A 19,185-nucleotide genomic window follows, 5' to 3' on the forward strand; every position below is an offset into this window, starting at 1 on the left:
GCAGATATAAGACTGTGACAGTTTTTTAATAAATGTCATGACACTTAAAGTCACCTCATTACAACTTTGGTTATGTAACGAGGCGTCGAGACCTGGCTGAAAAGTTCACCCTGATGAAAGCAGTGCTGACAGTGTAATATTAATTTAAAGAATTGATGCAAACAGGCCAGGTCACATTTTCCGTTTTACTCCTTATAATTATTGTAATTAATTTATTGATATATGCAACAATCTTAAAGCAGTTACTTGTGTTTCAGGGGAACATGAAACGAAAAGCAGGCACAAAAAAGAAATTCATTAGTCAATACTTTTAAAATCATATTTTATTATTGTCAAAGAAAAAAAACAAACATGCTTTGAATGTAGCCACACTGACTGAAGTCCCTCTGTGGATTACTGAGAGAGGCTGAACAATATTAACACGCATATTGCAGTTAATCAGAATGTTCCAGTAGAAAAAAGAAAAAGACGGAAATCCGATATGAGACATCATAAAATAAAATAACCAAAAAATAAAACGATGATTATGTAAGATTCGCAGTCAGAGGACTAAAACATAAAGAGAATAAACACTGCATAAAGACCTCAGTTGGCTGAATCAAGTGTGTTATTTGGGGTTGGAGAACACACGCCCCCCCTATAAGTGCATGAGGTGCAAACTCTGAGGCCATTTATTCGTGAGGTGCACTGCTACTCTGAAGCACTCACAACAACACAGAGTAATAAGTCAGATATCTCAAACGAGCAACAGAAGAATGAATTAATTAAGGGCATATCATTTCCATAACAAAACATAAAGTACTTACGTTAAAAAAATAGAATAAAATAGTGCACTGAGTTCCAGTGTCCTAAAGCATTTACAACAGTCTTCTAAGGTGCCGCAGTGAGTAAGATATGATCTTCTACTATCTACAGAGTGAGCTTACATGCTCCAACAGATCAGAATATAGTTCTATATGAAAATGTAAGACAAGCAACAGGTGACAGGAAGAAACTATGAAAAAAGAGATTCATAGCGATTCGTACGAAATACAAAGAGGTGGGTCGTGTCCCATTCTTGAGCTTTAAAACCATTCCTGCTCATTCTCAATCAAAACTGTCATTTGAATTCTAATGGAAGGAAAATACATGAAGCAGATGAACAAAATTTGGCTCGAACCTTTAGTTACAGACACACAGGAGGAGACACTGAGATTACTCTTGAAAAGTTTCACTGAAAAAATAGGCTTTCTACAAGTGAGGTGTCCAAATATATACACATTTTGAAGTGAGTATAATACTTACAACCCTAAGATTCCCTCTGAAAAGTCTTTTTTTGAAAAAAGTGGACTTTGTGTTACTAAAGAAAATATTTCTTAGCGGGGCTTCATATACAGTTTACACACAATCCCTCTTAAAAACATGTTTCACAGTGTATTTTGTCCCTTTTTTCGAAATAGACTATGTTAGAGTTCCGAGGTGCAGAAAGAACCGCGCACACTTTTTCCTTGTCCTCTAACTGAAAGAGTTCCAAAGTTTGAATGCTTCTCAATCGACCATTAGCACAATATCTCAGGAACAACGTTGTCCTAAATGGTTTGTGCTTTTGCTAATGGAAGTTAAAAACACGGCTGGAGTCTGGAGACGGCAGCGGCGGGCGCTTCAGTGCCAGAAAGAGGCAAACATGAGGAGTACTGCGTTTCCTCTGGACCAGAGTTGTGCGCCCCGATGTCCACAGCTAATCTAGTGCCACGGCAGGAGGGCCCCTCCCTCTCCACATGGTAGACTCGAGTGGGACTTGACCTTAGAGCATGAACTCCTCTCGGCTTAGATGGAGCTTCTGCGTTTATTGAGTCTTCTGTAGGTATTGATGCTGTGCAGACCAGTGGAAACCGAGCTGATGCCCGAGTGACGCTGCAGGCTGCACACGCATCCATTCGAGTGGAGGGGGTTGGAAAAGGCCTCTCCCTGCTCCATGTAGGTGTCCGAGGTGGAGAGGTCCCGTGAGATGATCATGGGTATGGAGTATTGTAGTTTTTCCCTGCTCTTGTACCAAAGGCAGGAGCACATGGACTGGAAGTGGAGCACCTCAGCGTACACGTTACGCAGGCCTCGGCTCGCTGGTCCGTTGCCTCCCGCCCCGCTCCCTCCACCGCATCCAGACGGCGTGGAGGAGGAGGATGCCGGGTCGGCAGAGCAGTTAATGTGTCCGCCCGCCTGACCGTTGTGAGCGAGGAGCGCCCTCTGCTCTGCATCCCGCTTCTCGTCCTCGGCGTTCATCGTCATGAAGCGAAGCACTGCTAAGTTGAGGAAGGCTCCAATCACAGCCAGACCAGTCAGGATGTAGATGAAGCTGAAGGCCACATACTCGGGCTTGGTCTGCAGAGCCTGCTCGTTCTGCAGCGCCACATAGTCCCCGAAGCCGATGGTGGTGAGCGTGATGAAGCAGTAGTAGTAGGCATGAAAGAAGCTCCATCCCTCGAAGTGGGAGAAGGCCAGCGCCCCGACGCACAATGTGCTCATGCAAGATATGAAACCGATGATCACCATGTTGACCATGGAGACCTCCGTGTGCCTCATGCCAACGCACTTCTTCAGGCGGTGGAGCAGGTACCTGACGAAGGTGTTGATCCGCTCACCCACGCTCTGGAACATGACCAAGGTGAGCGGGATGCCCAGGAGGGCGTACAGCATACAGAACACCTTCCCTCCATCTGTGCTGGGGGCTGCATGGCCATATCCTGAGGGAAAGAAGGAGAAAGGAGCAGGTTTACTAGGGCAGAACTAATTAAATCTACAGTGCAGGGGACAGGGGTCTGAGAGGAGGAGGCTGCAGGCTGGGAAGATTGTCAAACCTGGAGCAGACAGATATAAATGATTTGTATTCTTTGAGCAGCACTTCTGATAAATTCAAAGACTCTTCATTTCACGGCGCCAGAATGCAATTGGAATTGAGAATGCACAGCGGTGTGGCGGGAATAGCAAAGTACTGATGTCGTGTAAGGGAGAGGGAGTTTGAATTATTCATTGACAATTTGTCTCTGTGCTGTGGCTTCGGCTAATGAGTGCATTTGCACCTAATTAGCCCTCTACATTATTCCAGATCAAATAAACAGAACACCATAGGATGTCCTGCAGTCCTTTGGATCTTCAGATTATAGGACCCCCACAGTAGAATAGCAAAAGTCAGCAGGGCAGTTTGTGTGCGCTCCACTGAGTCTTTGGAAGAGTCCAAAATAACAAGAATAGAGAAAGATGAAACATTTGCAGCAACAAATAAGTTCATTAAGAAACTTCCTGTCAAAGGTTGGAGGATTAACTTTCCTTTTAATGAATTCTCCATTAAAAGATGTTATGTGAGTGAAATGGCCACTTGGACAACACCGCTGCTCAACACCTGCCAGTGTCAGATGAGGCATGACTCACAGAGGGATTCTGTATGCACTCACGGTACACAGCTCATGAATTTCAGGACAGATTTGATCTTCCTTCTGGCACATTTCAGGTTACGCGTCACCCTTTTTGTCTCATAACGTCCTTCTCTCGCTCCCATTGTCCCACAGGATACGAGGCCGTCGCACGCAGCATCATTACTGCCTGACATAAATTTACCACAAGTGGACCTGTTGCACACGGGAGCGGGGAGATGATGTCCCCGATAACAATGGGATCAGCAAATGGAAAAAGGTTGGACAATAGTGAGAATGTAATTACTCCCGGGGCTGATTTAATTCTTTGGGGTCGGGTTTTATTGTCACACTGATCTGTGCGGTTGAATCACATGTCTGTCAGCTGCCAAATCTGTTTAAGGCTTACCCAGCTGTGCTGCTATTACTATTTGTGGAAGGAATAAATTGTGCTTTTGATTAGTACTTTGTTGTGATTAGGGGTCAGTCTCAGTCTCAGTCACAGTTAATCTTACCAGAGATACTTGTTCCCTGGCCAAATGATGACCTTGAACTTGACCTTGGTATCGAGCATTCTTTTGTCTAATGTAGCTTCCACAGTTTCCCAGTTATGTTCCAAATATTTTTTTATTTAAACAAATTCTAACCTGGATCATTCAAATATGTTTAATGTCACTATTTTTTTATGCAGCTGTACTGTCAGGGTTTAAGTTGGTTTTGTCAAATTAGCTTTTATATGATTAAAACCTGGTGCATATTATACATTTCAACTATCTATATAAATAGTTGGGATAGATAAAACTATTTACCTTCAGCTATTTCAATTTCCTGCCTGTTTTGCTAATACTTGAGGTGAATGTAATGGCGAAAATAAACTGCTGACATATGGATAAATGGTGGAATGTAAAATTTCAGCTATTTATTAGTTAATTTAATGTCATAATTTATCAATTACTTTCATGATCTATCACTTTTAGCTCCTTTCAACTGTTTAGCTAACAGTCATCTGTGTTTTCGTACTTTTAGCGGAGCTTTAGCGATTTATCCGTTATGCTAGCTATTTCTTCACACACTTATAATTGCCTAATGTGATTATATGCCTCTTGCAGTTTGTTGAAACTTTCTGCTGTGCCAATATTGTCAATTCTCACAACATGAACCAGTTCCTGTTGACATTTATTATGACTGAATACCAGCTTGGTTTTTCCTCCAGTGGCTTCTGGTTATCAAAAATGCATAAGAAATGGTCAGTCTGTTGCAGCACAGGTCTGTGAATAACAATGTGTTCTACTCAGCCACTGTGAGCATATTGAAATCAGAACTTTCTGAAGAAAAGTTCCATTATTGCATCCATTTCAGGAGGTTGAGAATGAGAAGGTATAATTTATTCTGCTTGCTATTGTTTAAATAATTTATCGGCCTATGTTCCCCTCAAGCAGTGCGGCAACAGAAAATACTATGAGCATCTTGTTTTGTCGCCTCTTTAAACATTCAGTCTCAACGAAAGTCCACAATATGTTCAGATTTACCCAAAGGTTCGTAGCTCTGCAGCTGTGGGTAAAAAAAAGGTAAACGCACTTATTAACCATTCATTGCAGAATGAGTGGGACAGTGTGTTCAGGTGAGTGCAGAGGCTGAGCTGAAGGCCTGTCAGGGGCTGTCGGCAGCGGGGAGCAGCTTATCGGGACGCGGGGACGACCGGAGTGACAGCGGCGCTCGTCAGCAGCAGACACAGTGGCTGGAGGCGACAAGGCCGGCAGTCCTCCTGCTGTGCGAGCGAAGCGAAGCGGCCTACATGACATCACCCTCCCCTCCAAACTTCACCCGCTCCGCCCCACCAACAGTGACAAAGTTATCATGAGACAGGACGTCTCCGCGGCTCGTCCTGGCACGCGGCGGGGGGGAGGCCACGAGGGCCACTTGCTCTGTTTACATGAATTACTGTCATTGCCACTGGCGGAGGAAAAGTGCAGCCTGAAAGGTGAAAAAACAATGGGCCGCCGAGGTTTGATGGACATCTGAGGAGCCCCAGACTCTCTGAGGCTGTAGCTTTCATATTGAACACATTTGGTTTCAAAAGAGTGATGTTATCATGAGGGAGTGACTGCGACTATTTTGCACATATTTCATGGAGAGACCGGGAAAAACTGAGAGGAGACATCTGGGAAATTACAGTCTATTTTTTTCTCTTGGAGAAAACAGTAATTCCTCTAAAATTAGTGCAGATTGTCGACATGTGTGAGGACGGTTGCAGCATATAAAAGCCGTATCAAAGACTTCTCCGCAGCCCGAGACTGATTGTCTCATAACCTAATTTCTGTAATTATCATGTAAAAGAAAATATGAAAATTGCATAACATTGAAAGGAGATAAGAGCCTTTAAAAGACTAACAAGCAGGGGGAGGCTTATAAATGTCAGCTGAACACAGGTGCACCGTTCTCCAAGCTCTCATTCCCTCCTCACTGCTGCCTCTCATTACCGAACCATCATTTACAGCCAATCATTTAAGCTAATGCCTCCAGCAACAGGCTGGTCCTAATTTAAATGCTTCAAAACAAATCATTTCATAGACAGAGCAAATATTCCTGTACGATATCTTTCCCCATTCCTAAACATTTAGTCACTCGGAGAATTAATTTCCCGGGTCTGTAACATGTTTTTTTTTTTTAACCCTCCAATTAATTTCTCATGTTTTAATCCTCCCATATTCACTAAAGCAGATGGGCTCGCTTGCAGCTTTATTCAGTGCCGTGCCATATGAACCCTCACTCAGGTTCTCAAATTAAACGTCTGATATCCTTTTACACAGCTCGTCTGTAGCAATGCAAACCATCGGTGCTCGCTGTACCTTTTAGTCCTGATTGCTAGTTTATCTGAATGCATCTCCTTCCCTGTGTGTGTGTGTGTGTGTGGGGGGTGTGTGTGTGTGTGTGTGTGTGTGTGTGTGTGTGTTCTACAACACCAACAGGCTAACTAAGGATTCTTCATTAGCCTGATTAATTAGGTGCGGGTAAAAAAATAAATAAATACAGGCTTTGAAAATACATCAAAGGAAGGCATAATGTGGTGAGTAGGGCTCCAGTTACACGTCACTCAATTACATTTTCATTGATTACCAGGCACAATTTGTTCTTGCCAACAAAATGAGAACTAGAACCCATTCATCAAGCACATCGCCTCACCTCAATGAGGAAAGGATTTTCTAGAATTTTATTTTTGGATCTTAAAGTTTGTGTGTTATGTGCTATCTATCAATCTATCTATCTATCTATCTATCTATCTATCTATCTATCTATCTATCTATCTATCTATCTATCTATCTATCTATCTATCTATCTATCTATCTATCTATCTATCTATCTATCTATCTATCTATCTATCTATCTATCTATCTATCTATCTATCTATCTATCTATCTATCTATCCTTCTATCTATCCTTCTATCCTTCTATCTATCCTTCTATCTATCCTTCAATCCTTTTATCTATCTATCTATCCTTCTATCTATCCTTCGATCCTTTTATCTATCCTTCTATCTATCCTTCGATCCTTTTATCTATCTATCTATCCTTCTATCTATCCTTCTATCGATCCTTTTATCCTTCTATCTATCTGTCTATCTATCTGTCTATCTATCTATCTATCTATCTATCTATCTATCTATCTATCTATCTATCTATCTATCTATCTATCTATCTATCTATCTATCTATCTATCTATCTATCTATCTATCAGGATTTTAGTTTGAAAAAAAAAAGGAAAAGCTGCTGAGCCCAACACGTGACTCAAATGTCCACAATACGTAGAACAAAACAAAACCACAAGGGGGGAAATATATGTTTTCAGGAGCCAGGGATGAAATTAAATACAAATGACAGATGCGTACACAAGGGGGAATAAAATGGTGTTATGAAACCTGGCATGTTATGTACACATTACACGTCTGACAGGATGGAAAGTCGCCTCACGGTCTCTGGAGGAGACTTCAGGACGTGCAGGCTCAGTAACAGAGGTGCTGGTGACAGAGCTGCTCTCTCTCTCTTTCTCTGGGCTTCACTGGAGACTGATAATGTCCTCAGACATCTGTGCTCCTGGAGACTAGTCAGTGCCACGCTATTTAATACACCCATCAGTGTGTGTGGTGCAGGGTTTCACGCACAATTTTTTATTATCTTTGCCAATAGATGACGTATTTGTCTGCGTTTGTAAGCAACATTACACGAAAACTACTCAACTAATTTCCACAAAACTTGGCAGAAGGATACGTTGTGGGTCAGGGAGGGACCCATTAAATTTTGGTGCAGATCCCAACATTGCGAGATGGGACATATTCCAACATTTTTGAGAATTTCTAAAAATAATAATACTGAGATCTTGATGAAAAAAACCCCCCCAGGCATATTCAGAGAAGTGAAGTCTATGAGTGTGAAATTTGGTGCAGCTGGATTGAGTTTGAGGGACTGTTGGGCCTTGGCGGAGGCACACGCTCCCCTGAGAGCCGTTTTAGTTGAGATATTCTTTAACCCTCCTGTGTAGATTGTTATTCTTTTGCTTTCACTCCATTGCAAACTGTTGCTCTCCACCTACATGGCTTGATTTTAAACTTCAGTGGATTCTAAATCATTTCTAAAAGATCAGATACATCAGAACATTTTTAGTCAAATGATATACAGTCTATCTGAAATATTTCCAGTTGATGGCATGGTGCAGCCATAACAACCAAACCATGATGGATTTATGGTTGATTTAGTTACATCGTAGAGCTCTGAAACTGCCCAAGCATTTAAATTGTGCTAAATAGAAAAACTTACTAACTCAATCACACACACCAGATCCATTCATAAGACAGCAGCGTTCCCAAAAAACGAAAATAAAAAAGTGCAGAAAAAGCAGCAAATGATATTAAACAACAGACAAACTGGACACAAATGACTGAGATATATATTCAATCAATCCAGCAAATGACAAATAAACATAAACTGCATAAACTTGTTTTCTGTGCTCTTAGTTAAGTCATCTGGATTACGGCCGTTATATACTGTCTGGAGGTCAGAGAGATTTGAGTGAGTAAATCAAACTAAAAGCATGAAAGAAACAGTAGGATTTTAAAAAGAGAGTGGGCACATCTTCCAAATCCCTAGAGTGTTCAACACTGATGGTAAATAGATTAAAAATACCAACATAGATTAAACACCGGACGACTTATGTAAAAGATAAGACACGACTGAGAGGCTTAAGTTTCAATGTAAGTGGTATAGACACCGGAGTCTAATGGACAACGTGACGGCTTCCCGAAAGTGAAGTAAAAGTTTCTTGATTGCCCCCTTGTGGCTGGTTGCAGTCATTCTTGCAAGTTTGGTTTTAAAGAGTTATTTAAAGAATGTCAAGATTGACAGTTCTGACTCGCGATTGGTCGAGTGCGTGTCTCGGTGGGACTCTGGCTCGAAATGACGTCTTTGGCACAAGATGGCAGAATTCGTATCGGGGATTATTTGGCTTCATTTCTGAATAGTGGAAGGAATCAGAAGCACGTCATCCATTTTTTATAAACAGTCTATGTGTATACAAAAAACACAAAGTTTTGAAAGTCCTCACATCAGCAGCAGAGAACTGGTTGGAAACTTGTGTGATGACTTACATCTCCCTTGTTGGACGTCACTGTCAGTGTGCATCACCGTAGTGGTCGGTAAACAAATTCCTCGAGCAGAGCCCCACTGAGCCCTGAGGTGTTGCCCTCGATCGCAACATCCAGCCCTATATGGCTGACCTAGTTCTTCAACATACAGGTGGCCCGAGCAGCCAGCCCTGTGTGACGTCACTCACGTCTCCGTTTACACCGTCCATACAACGCGGCGCAGATTGGAGAATGTTCTGTTCAAATGTGCAAATAAACACTGGTCGTGTCAACCATTTGGTACAGACTGTCTCCGAACACGCTGCTTCCCAGCATGCCTGCGCCGCAGCTCGCTCTCCTCTCCAGCTGCGTCTGGCCAAGGATGTCATTACACGACACGGCAAACTGTAGTTCTTATCTTACACGTGAGCATCAAGCGTTTCCACGGAGGACGCACGAAGATTTTAGAGTAAAAGTTAATCATTAAATCTGGTTTTCCCACGACTTGTGTCCTACCTCTGTGTAAAGTGGCCACCATCGACTCTCAATCACAGACACCTCAAACTCCAGACGACCCCGAGACTGTTTACTCAGGCGCTCAAACACAGCTCTGGCTCTCCCACCTCCCTCCATTACCCCGTCCGGCTTTTGACCCACAAGGCCTTGCTGACAGATGCTGTGTAATGTCCATGTAATGAGAGCGAAGGCAAAGAATTGGAGGAATACTTTTTATCGGGGGGGGAGGGAAATATCAATATTTAGAGTCAATGAGTTCAAAACTGAAGCAAAGGAAGCAAAGCTGCTTCATTTATTTTCAATGAGTGGGAGTTCAATGAGTTTTCAATGAGTTATGGATTAGAGAACAAGCTCTTTCTGCTGTTTTAATGGCTTCAGTGCTGTATTATTCAGTAAGTCACAGCTGACACAGAGGTGCACAGTGAGTAGTGAGACATTCTATATGTTAGTGCCACGGGTTAATTCAGTTCATCTGTCCCGAAATAATAAATACAACTCAAAACAGCCCTTTTGTTGAACATTATCCAACAGTAATGATAGAGTATACATAGTTTTTCAGAGTCTTCCAGAACCATTAAAAAAGAATCACATATCTGCCGCCTCTAAGCTTGAGGCTTTATTAAAGTTTGCAGTCGTGGTTAAAAGAAACCGATGTTCCCTCCAGACAGGATGCAAGCGTTGGTCTCAAGTGTAAAATTCACACATCTTGTTGACATTACAATCCACTTCAATCATAAAAAACAACAATGCACTGCTCTGCGAATGGAGAGACGTATTGCAAGGATCTCTTTTGCACATCCCTGACCATCATGCCAGCGCTGCTTCTGTATCTGACCCACATCTGTCAGTATTCTGCAGGACTCAGTCAGTAGAACCTTGAAGATGAGCTGTTCACCTGTGTAGGCAAAGTTCAGTGAAGCTCCACTAAGCACGCAGAACCCCCGAACCGGAGAATCAGTTGTTGCTACTGTTGTAATGATCGACAAACGTAACTTACATTTATTAGTCTCAGCCACTGCTGCAGAGCGCTGGTCGTCCATTTGTATATTCTATTCAATTATTAATGTTGAACGTATCGAATGTCCAAATGCACCAAATTCAACTCTGCACCTGCAACAACTTTCCTTTCACCGTGTACCAGATCAACTTTACTGATGAGTAATTGTGACACTACAAATATCGTCCTTTCAACTTAGATCCTTTATTTATCACATTATTGTATTTATACGTTGTATTCGATACCTATAATATTGTCAGGTATGTCAGCGTCCACATTATACCGACCCTGCTGTCAGCAAACTGAAACAGAGGAAAAAATATCTCTCTAATCAAACTTTCATTATATGCAGTGACAGTGAACACGCAGCTCTGCACAACAGAGCAGGAAGGTGTCGGCGGGTACTGGATATATTCATCACAGGCAATCTCATGTAACGCTAGAGGAGACAGCACATTGGCAAAGCGTCTGTCTGGGTTCACTTTAACTTGGTTACCCCTGCGCGGGCTCCAAATCAGGGCCTGGGAGCATGTGCTCTCATCCAACGCACAGCTGAGGCCCAAACACTGAAGCATTACAAGCCTGAAGACCCAAAGAGACAAGAGGTTAGATCACGAGCTGGGACTCGGCTGCCATGCACCGCAGCTTTACCTGTCTTGTAATAAAACCTCTCATGAACATGCAACACAGTCACAACGTTCACACACACACTATGCATCTCGTGAAGCATTGAAACAACAATGTTTCCATCCTGGTCTAATGTTTGGCTTTCACAGTGAGAAAAAAAAAAATCCCTATCAGGGTTTTTTCCAAACGTACTCCGTAGGTTCCTTTTTAGGGGATATGAGCGGGAACCTTGGCAGGCCGCAATTTTCCATGAGGTCAGTAAGCAAGGCATTCCATGTGGAGTGTGAGATCTGTGGGAGGGTTACCTAATTAAATAACTCACGTGATTTATGTACCTGATACACAGTTGATACGGGTTTCTTTTAAAATTCACAACACAGCTGGACCGCGGCACGAGTTTACATACACAGATAGTGCACACAAAGGGGGGGGGGGGGAGGAAATGAGAGATTAAATATAAAGGGAAGAAAAGCAAAATAAGGTTAAGAAATAAAACTGAAGAGAGAAACCGATTTTTAATACATAACAGAGAGTGACTCTGCACTGTGCCAAGTTTTCTTTTAAAAACATTGTACAGTTTTGAAACCAAGACACACAAAGCTTTAAAACTTAATTTAGAAGGTAGGAAGTCTTTAATTTGTAGTCTCCGCTAATAGGAACAAGTTGGGATTTGGTTCCAGGCCTTTAAGAGGTCAACTCAAATAACAGAGGGATCCGTTTCCACTGCTCCATTTGGGTTATCTGCTTTGAAAGTGTGCCTCTGTTGGCACGGAGTCAAAGGGAGAACATTTGATTTGAGACTGGAATTTGTAATTGTTTGTGTTGGGGAGAGATGCTAATTCCCTGTGGTAAACAACTGAAGTATTGCAAAACATACCTGGGAAGAAAATGTTGCCTCAAAACATGCCTCATAAAGTCTGGAGAGAATCAAACAAACTAAACTTGAGTTCTGCTCCTGCACTAATAACCTCTGATTAGTGAACATGTAAAGAGAGCACAGGTCAGCGGGGGGCGTGGGGGGGGGTACAAGGTTCCCGGGCCACCGCTGCAAAATGAGCGTAGCGGAAACCCAACAGTTTGTAAATGCAAGCAGTGGGGAAAGTATCTGTTCATCTGCATTTCCACCGTAATTTAAATATCAGGAAGATCGGGTATAAAAGCTATAACAAGTTGTTCCACTCCGGTCCAGCAGGTGGCACAAGACTACACAATAAATGATGATACTATATAAATCGACAAACATATAATCAAACAAAAAGTTGATGGTTAGCGAAAAGAATGAAAACGGTTCCAATAGCTACTTGAAAATAATAGATTGAAATCGTTAGTTACAAATAATGTAAAATGTCGATAAAAGTAATGGAAAACCAGTTAATTTATATATCGAAAGACAGTTATTGATATATGGTTAAATTAAATACCTTAAATTGTAGCCCGTTTAATAAACAACTTAAATACCTAGCTTAAGCTGTAGTTCAAATAGCTACAAGTGGTGAACAAAGAGTTGGAAGTGTTAGCACTCAAGCTAACAGTAATGGTTAAACTATAACAGTGGATAATTCAACATAGCTAAAAGTTGAAAATGGCTAATATGTTGCTAAAAGTAATGGTTTTTTTAAATGTAAGATTTGAATCGATAAATGGAGGAAGTGTTGTAACAGTCTCCACTTTGACATGTTTGATATTGTAAAATAAAGATAAAGATTAAAATCATTTCAAAAGAATAAATGAGGAACAAAGCGGTCGGCGTAAGAGGTTCATCTAATGAGGCCGTTCTGGTACATCAGACCAAAAAGTGTTGTGAAGCACGGGCTAGACTTTAGGCTACAGTGCATAATTAGTCACAGATGCCACGGCTGATGATGGTGGTGAGGATGACGAGGATCATTTTCTGAGGAATACGTTAAGAGCCGAGACACACACTTACATCTCGGCCAGGAACTGGGCCAAGAGTGAATCAGCGGATGATTGCTAATATTCACACACTATTAAACAGCTTTTGAGTCTAATGGTTTTGTCTCACGTGTTGGCGGAGAGGCCGCGGATACTGTACCACATAAAACAACACGTAACGCTTGTTAAACCCGACACACTGGAGGAGCCTCTCCGGTCCAGCATATGAGAAACTGCACGTGAAAACAGTCCAGCTCAGCGTCATTAAAAAAACTAAACATACGTGACAAGCCTGTTATAATTTGACATGGTTATTTCACGCCTGCCTTGTGATTTCTGGCGATTTGGACTGCGGCCGGGTAATGTTTTATTCAGCTGAATGCTTTTTTAAAAATAGCTCGTCTTGCCTTCTTGTTCCTCTTCCCTCACTCAGCTCCTGACTCTCTCTGCCCTCCTCTCTCTGTGTTTCCCTGTCGCCTCGCTCTCTAATTCAATGAGATGTATTGCAGCCTGCGCAGCACAGTCACCTGCCTCCGTCACCTGATTCCACTGATATATTCGTACATGTTCTGGCCCCCGTTCCGCTCATTCAGCTGCTCTCAGGGAGCAGATGCTGTCCTGAACTGACGTGCTGGCGAAGGGGGGGGCACGCGTAGTCTGGCACATGACACACATGCATCAGATTACACAGCAAAAAGGACGACAACAAGGTAAAAAGCCAGGATTAAATGAGAGGACAAAAGGACAGACAGTGGTACAATGATAAACATTCAGGCTGCACAGAGAATTTTGTGCAAAAAATTGATGATATGCAGAAGCTATCCTTATGTTTTGGAATTCTTCGAGGGCAGATTCAGCAAAACCAGGACACGTCCGTCTATATCTGCGTTTCTATCCAGCTGCTTCATGAATTTTAAAATCATGCATCTCAGTGGGAAAGCTGGATAAACAATCAAAATCAATGGTTTAACAGCTTCTCGCTGGATAATCAACACCACCAACGGTTTTTATTTCAATTAAAACTCCTGATATTTGCATGTCGGTGGGTGGATCTGCACGTTGATTCACAATAACTTATATTTTGGAAGTTCATTTAAAATTTGGTCAACATTTTGTTAGAAGTGTCCATTTACAGGGGCTTGAGGCTCATGTTTGGCTTTATGCTGTGGTGGCATATAAGGAAGTTCTCACATTATATAATGTTGAATATTAAAGTAGAATATGAATATAGAATTTAGAATATAATTTTTGGGGGGGTTATTTTTCTAACTTGCGAATAGCTGATCTGACAAGGTTAAGAAAATGTAACTATGAGATAGATAGATAGTGAAATTGGAAAAGTTTCAAACCTCAGCTGGGATGTAATAGCTCTAACTCTTTCAACTTTTGTTTGAGCTTGAAAGTGAAACAAATGATCTCCAATTTGTTTCACTTTCAAGCTGCAGAAACGGCCAATATCAAATTCTCAATGAAATAGAGACGTATCATCCTGTATCCACCAGATTCACAGAGAAGTGATCTTGAAATGGGATTTGACCAAGATACATTCAAACACACGGTTTGGTCTGTGTGGTTCTGACAATGTCTTTCTACTTGAGACACAAGTGCCCATCAACCTCCTGGCTGAGTTGCCTGACTGGGCTTGTTTCCAACTATCATGTGTCATGTTATTTGATGCACGAGACTAATGCTGGTACCTAACTTAATGAGCAGAGGCAATTAAATCAAGTAATGGATCTTATTAAGCTGTTACATGAACCCCTTACCACACGACCTGGTGCTTGTCAGCCTCTTCAGCCTCTTCTGTACTGAAGAAATAAGTTGTTTTTTGGTGCTAAACTGAGAAATCTGAACAAATACAAAACAAAGACCAAAAAACAAAAGCTATTTGACTTAATGCTGTTTTGTCCTGTCTGTCAGTCACAGAAGGAACTAGAATGCCTTCATTTAAATGGGCTGGAAAAGCTACGTAGATAAACATCACGAATCGTGGAGACAAAAAGGTTTTTGACAGGAACAAATAGCTTTTCAAAAAAACATTCTTATTAGTTTTCCTTTGTTGCATTTCTTTAAACTTGTATTTACTTTTAAAGTTTTATAATGATAAGATAGAAATTCACTGGCAGTTGCGATTTTTGAGGTCAAACTTTAAAAGACACTTATTCTGCTCATATTCAGGTTTATAATTTTAGTTTGGGTTATTACTTGAAAAGGTTTAAATGCTCTAATGTTCCGAAAACTCATCACTTCTCTCATACTGTCGATTGCTGCAGCTCCTCTTTTCAGCCTCTGTCTGAAACACTCGGCTTTAGCTCCTGTCTCTTTAAGACCCCCCCCCCCCCTGCTGATGAAGCCCATTCTGCTCTGATTGGCCAGCTGGCGAACTCTGTTGTGATTCGGTCAACCGCTTCCGACTTGTATAGGAAACTTTATTACGAACTTCGGGCTTTTTAACTCTGACATAGGAAAGAAAATCGGACAAAACATCATGTGTCTCCACCACAACGAAGTTCTTGCTGCTTTTGCTTCTTTGTGACATGCGAACGCGTCACGCTACATGTTGTGTGTGCGATGTCCAGATCAAATCACACAGTGTCGTAACTTTGTCCAAACTACGACTGAATGGCCGTCCGGTTTTATCTGTGTGTCAGGTCTCCTTGACACCTCGGTGAGGTAACCACTGCCTCGGGCCGCCCATATGGCGGGAGCAGACAGACCGGGAGCGGAGCATCAGTTCCACCTCCACTCAGTCTGCGGGTTCACCTCAACAGACCTGAGTCACACGGTATCTGCAGAAATCCACCCGTAGCATTTGTTCTAACCTACTTGGAGAAGTAAACCTGCATCGTGTCAGTTTATACAAAACTTATTACAATGAATCTTGTGGATACAGCTGGTGTCGGGTGTGTAATTACCTTCTTGGGTTTTAAATCTGTTTTTTGTTATTCAGTGATATTTCCTAAGTGGTGAATTCAGACAGTCTGGGACCTGGAGAGGTTGAAACCACGATAATAAGGACATTCAAATGTCACTTCACTCCAGCTTATGTCTCAGCCCGAGATTCATTATGAGCAGAAATAGCCCGACCGTCCACTTCTTCAGTAATGACGGACAAAGTTGTGTCTCCTATTAATTAATTAAACAACAAACTCATCTTGTTGCAGCCTCAATGGTTATTTGGGGTTGAAGTCTTGTCTGGTTTAACCTAAGTTACATTTCATGTAAAAATTAACAGTGATTTATTTCCCCTCCTGCCATGTTTCCTGTCCTGTGTTATTTACACGTCTATAAAACGAAACCTTCCCCTGAATCTTACAACAAAAGTGTCTTTTTGTTAATGGGTGATGTAGAGCACAGTAACCGAAGACCATAAATGTCAGTAGCCATGATGCGTTTCATGTTGTAATGATAGCGAGTAGGTTTACTGGCAAGCGAGTGTAGATGTCTTTTTGGTGACGTCTTTTTGTTCCAGCACCAAAGAAGGAGTTTAAAAGCTTTCTGCTTTGGATTTGGACAATAAAAGTAGGAGGTACTGCCTCATTAATGTAGTGTAGTAAAAAAACTAAGGATTACTCACAAGCTTTACATGATCAATTTAATGTGAGCAAAATTGAACACAGTAAAAAACAAATATCCTGTTGCAGTTGTTCAATTTCCTACTTTGTGTCCTTAAAATAAACCTTAATTTACAAGACAGAGTGAGCCAATACCAGGCGGAGATGAGTCAACTGTTTATACACAAGACCACTTTCTGGAAATTACAACCAGTGTATCCATATTCACAGATAAGAATGGGCTCGCATTGCTATGGTGTCCGTCCTTTTACACAATTCTTGAGTGCAAGAAACAAAAGAACATTGCCACTGCACAATTCTGCTAAACCACAGATTACATTCAAATGCAGCACTTATGTCAAATGCCATTTTCCCCCGCAATATCTAGCAAAGGCAACAACGGCTTGAGTGGAGATCAGCAGGAATAAAATGTGATTATGGATCCGAAGTAAAGTAATTACTAAGCTGAGGGTCATGTTATCTCAGTTTCACTTAAGTAAAACACTTGGTTCATGTCAGGGAAAAGTCATTGTGAACATCTTCAGACAGTCTTGCAAACTGGTGCCTTCAGTCCCCTGTGGGGGTGTCGCAACAGGGTAGGCAAAACAGACAATTGCTTTGGGCCCCGAGGTGAAAGGGGGGCCCCAGAGAGTGACTATTAATGTTATAACACAACAACAATATTTCAATTATGTGATCGCTTGTGTACAGGAGACAGCAACGACACCATGGTCAGGAATCCCCTAATGAGGCTCCGAGCCACTAGCTTTCTGCCAAAGGCTGAATAATATGAGATTTTGGTTGAAGACTAGCTTGAGCGGTTCAGTTCAAAAAGGTCCTTTTTGCTCGGGGGCCACGAAAAGTCCATTGAAATGCACCTGGGCCCCTGATTGACTTTGAATTCAGGCATCCAGTAGGAAGCCTAAGCACAAACACAACTAGGAGATTTCTTTTTCAACGTGAACGCAGTTGATAGTTTGGTTTGCATCATAGAAGTTAGCCTTTCGATCGGACTTCAGACTAATGGATCTATTTCTCAAATCAACCTTTCTGGATTGTTAGTTATGATCTAACTGGTTCCTGAAGCAAAGCTACAGCAATAACGACATTTTTAACATGGGGCTTCATGATGGAGTCTGAGGTTCCCAATCATTTGAGATGGATAACAACCCATTACATTTTGGTGCGGATCAGGGGCCGTATCCAGGATTTTTTTTCTACTGTCTTTAACATTGCAAGATAGGGAATTTTGCAACATTTTCCCAAGGAGTAAAACATGGATCATTAAGAAAAAACCTCAATCAAGTGTGTGGAATATGGTGCAGCTTGATAGATTCTGGGCGACTGTCGGGCCTTGGTGGAGCTCTGCACTCTTCTCTGTGCCAAAGGATTTCTATATTGCGCTTCATGTAAAACACAGAACAGAGAACAAACCAGCCCAGTGTCATCATGGTACCATCAATTCAACTAAAAAGCTTTAACTGCATCTTTGACAGTCCAGATTGCTTTTGTTCCCATTTGTGTCAATTGCCATGAGCAATAAACACCCTGGACCCGTTTTCCGCCGCCACACATCAGCATGTAGATCAGGAGCAGACGCATCCCCTCTGACAGCAGCGATATTGGGATTATTCCAGAGAAAATAGGTTAGCAGCCTGTTTTTTTAGCCCAAGGTTGTCACGGGGCACTTTTTTTTTGTATGGATATTAAATGTGTACTCATAAGCTCGCGTTCAGATCGCGGCCCTCGGGGGTAAACACAACTCACCTATCACTGTTATTGTTATTATCATTACGCCCCAGTGTGTGACAGTCCACTTCATCCAGGTTGGCTTGTTGAGAGATTAAGCAGATGCTGGAAACAAATTGGAAAACAAATTCCCCGGGGAGACTCTGCATAAGCCGGGCGAGCAGCAGTCTCTTGGCGCTGTCGGACCGAATCATTCCAGCGCTCGGAGCCAGTTGGAGTAGCGTTAGGCTAATACAACACCGCGGTTACCAAAGCATTCAACACTGTCCCACTCTCTGGACGGTCGGAGCCGTCAGGAGCCAGCGACTTGTGAGAAAAATCACTTCAGGTTGTTATGATAAGGACGGCAAATGAAAGCTCTCCCGTTTGTTCTGTGAGCGGTAATAGCTTCTCACCTCTCACCTCAGTGTTTAGACGCTTTCCACACGGCTGAGGAGCCTACCGTGCTTGATGTGGAAAGATTTTCTTTATTGTGACACAGACTTATACCGAGGCAGAAAAGAGCTAAGGCTCCTGGAGCTCTCCAGGCACCGGGGAGACAGCTCAGTGCTTTGGGCAGATAATCAACACTCATCCAGCTGGTATAACACCCCCACCCGTCTGAGAGAAGTGTGTGTGAGAGCCACTTTTCGTGACATTGTGTGATCCTCGGGGAGAACTTCTCCACCGTGGTCATGTGACTGGCTGCGTTTTGGGCTTTTTATAGCAACAGAACGCTGGTTGTAATTTAGTTTTTTGGGGCCTTGAGCTTCGAATGGTACTTTTTCAGATATCAGTTTTCTGACGCTAACTTTAGCACACCGAGCTCAGCTGTCTGGGTTTTGTGGGTTACGTATAAATCATCACAC

The 19,185-nt window shown here is 42.2% G+C and overlaps 1 protein-coding gene across 1 annotated transcript in view; it reads right to left on the bottom strand.

Annotated features, from left to right (window-relative positions):
• Positions 1–305: 305 nt before the first annotated feature.
• kcnk3a (potassium channel, subfamily K, member 3a) overlaps positions 306–19,185 on the bottom strand; it is a 30,521-nt gene continuing 11,641 nt past the window's right edge. Inside the window, exon 2 of the mRNA XM_035143415.2 lies at positions 306–2,720. Coding sequence (XP_034999306.1) covers positions 1,807–2,720 — 914 coding nt within the window. The 3' untranslated portion in view covers positions 306–1,806. The remainder of the gene's footprint in view (positions 2,721–19,185) is intronic.

This window comes from Hippoglossus stenolepis, chromosome 20 (genome assembly GCF_022539355.2).
Source record: "Hippoglossus stenolepis isolate QCI-W04-F060 chromosome 20, HSTE1.2, whole genome shotgun sequence".
NCBI classification, from domain to species: Eukaryota; Metazoa; Chordata; class Actinopteri; order Pleuronectiformes; family Pleuronectidae; genus Hippoglossus; species Hippoglossus stenolepis.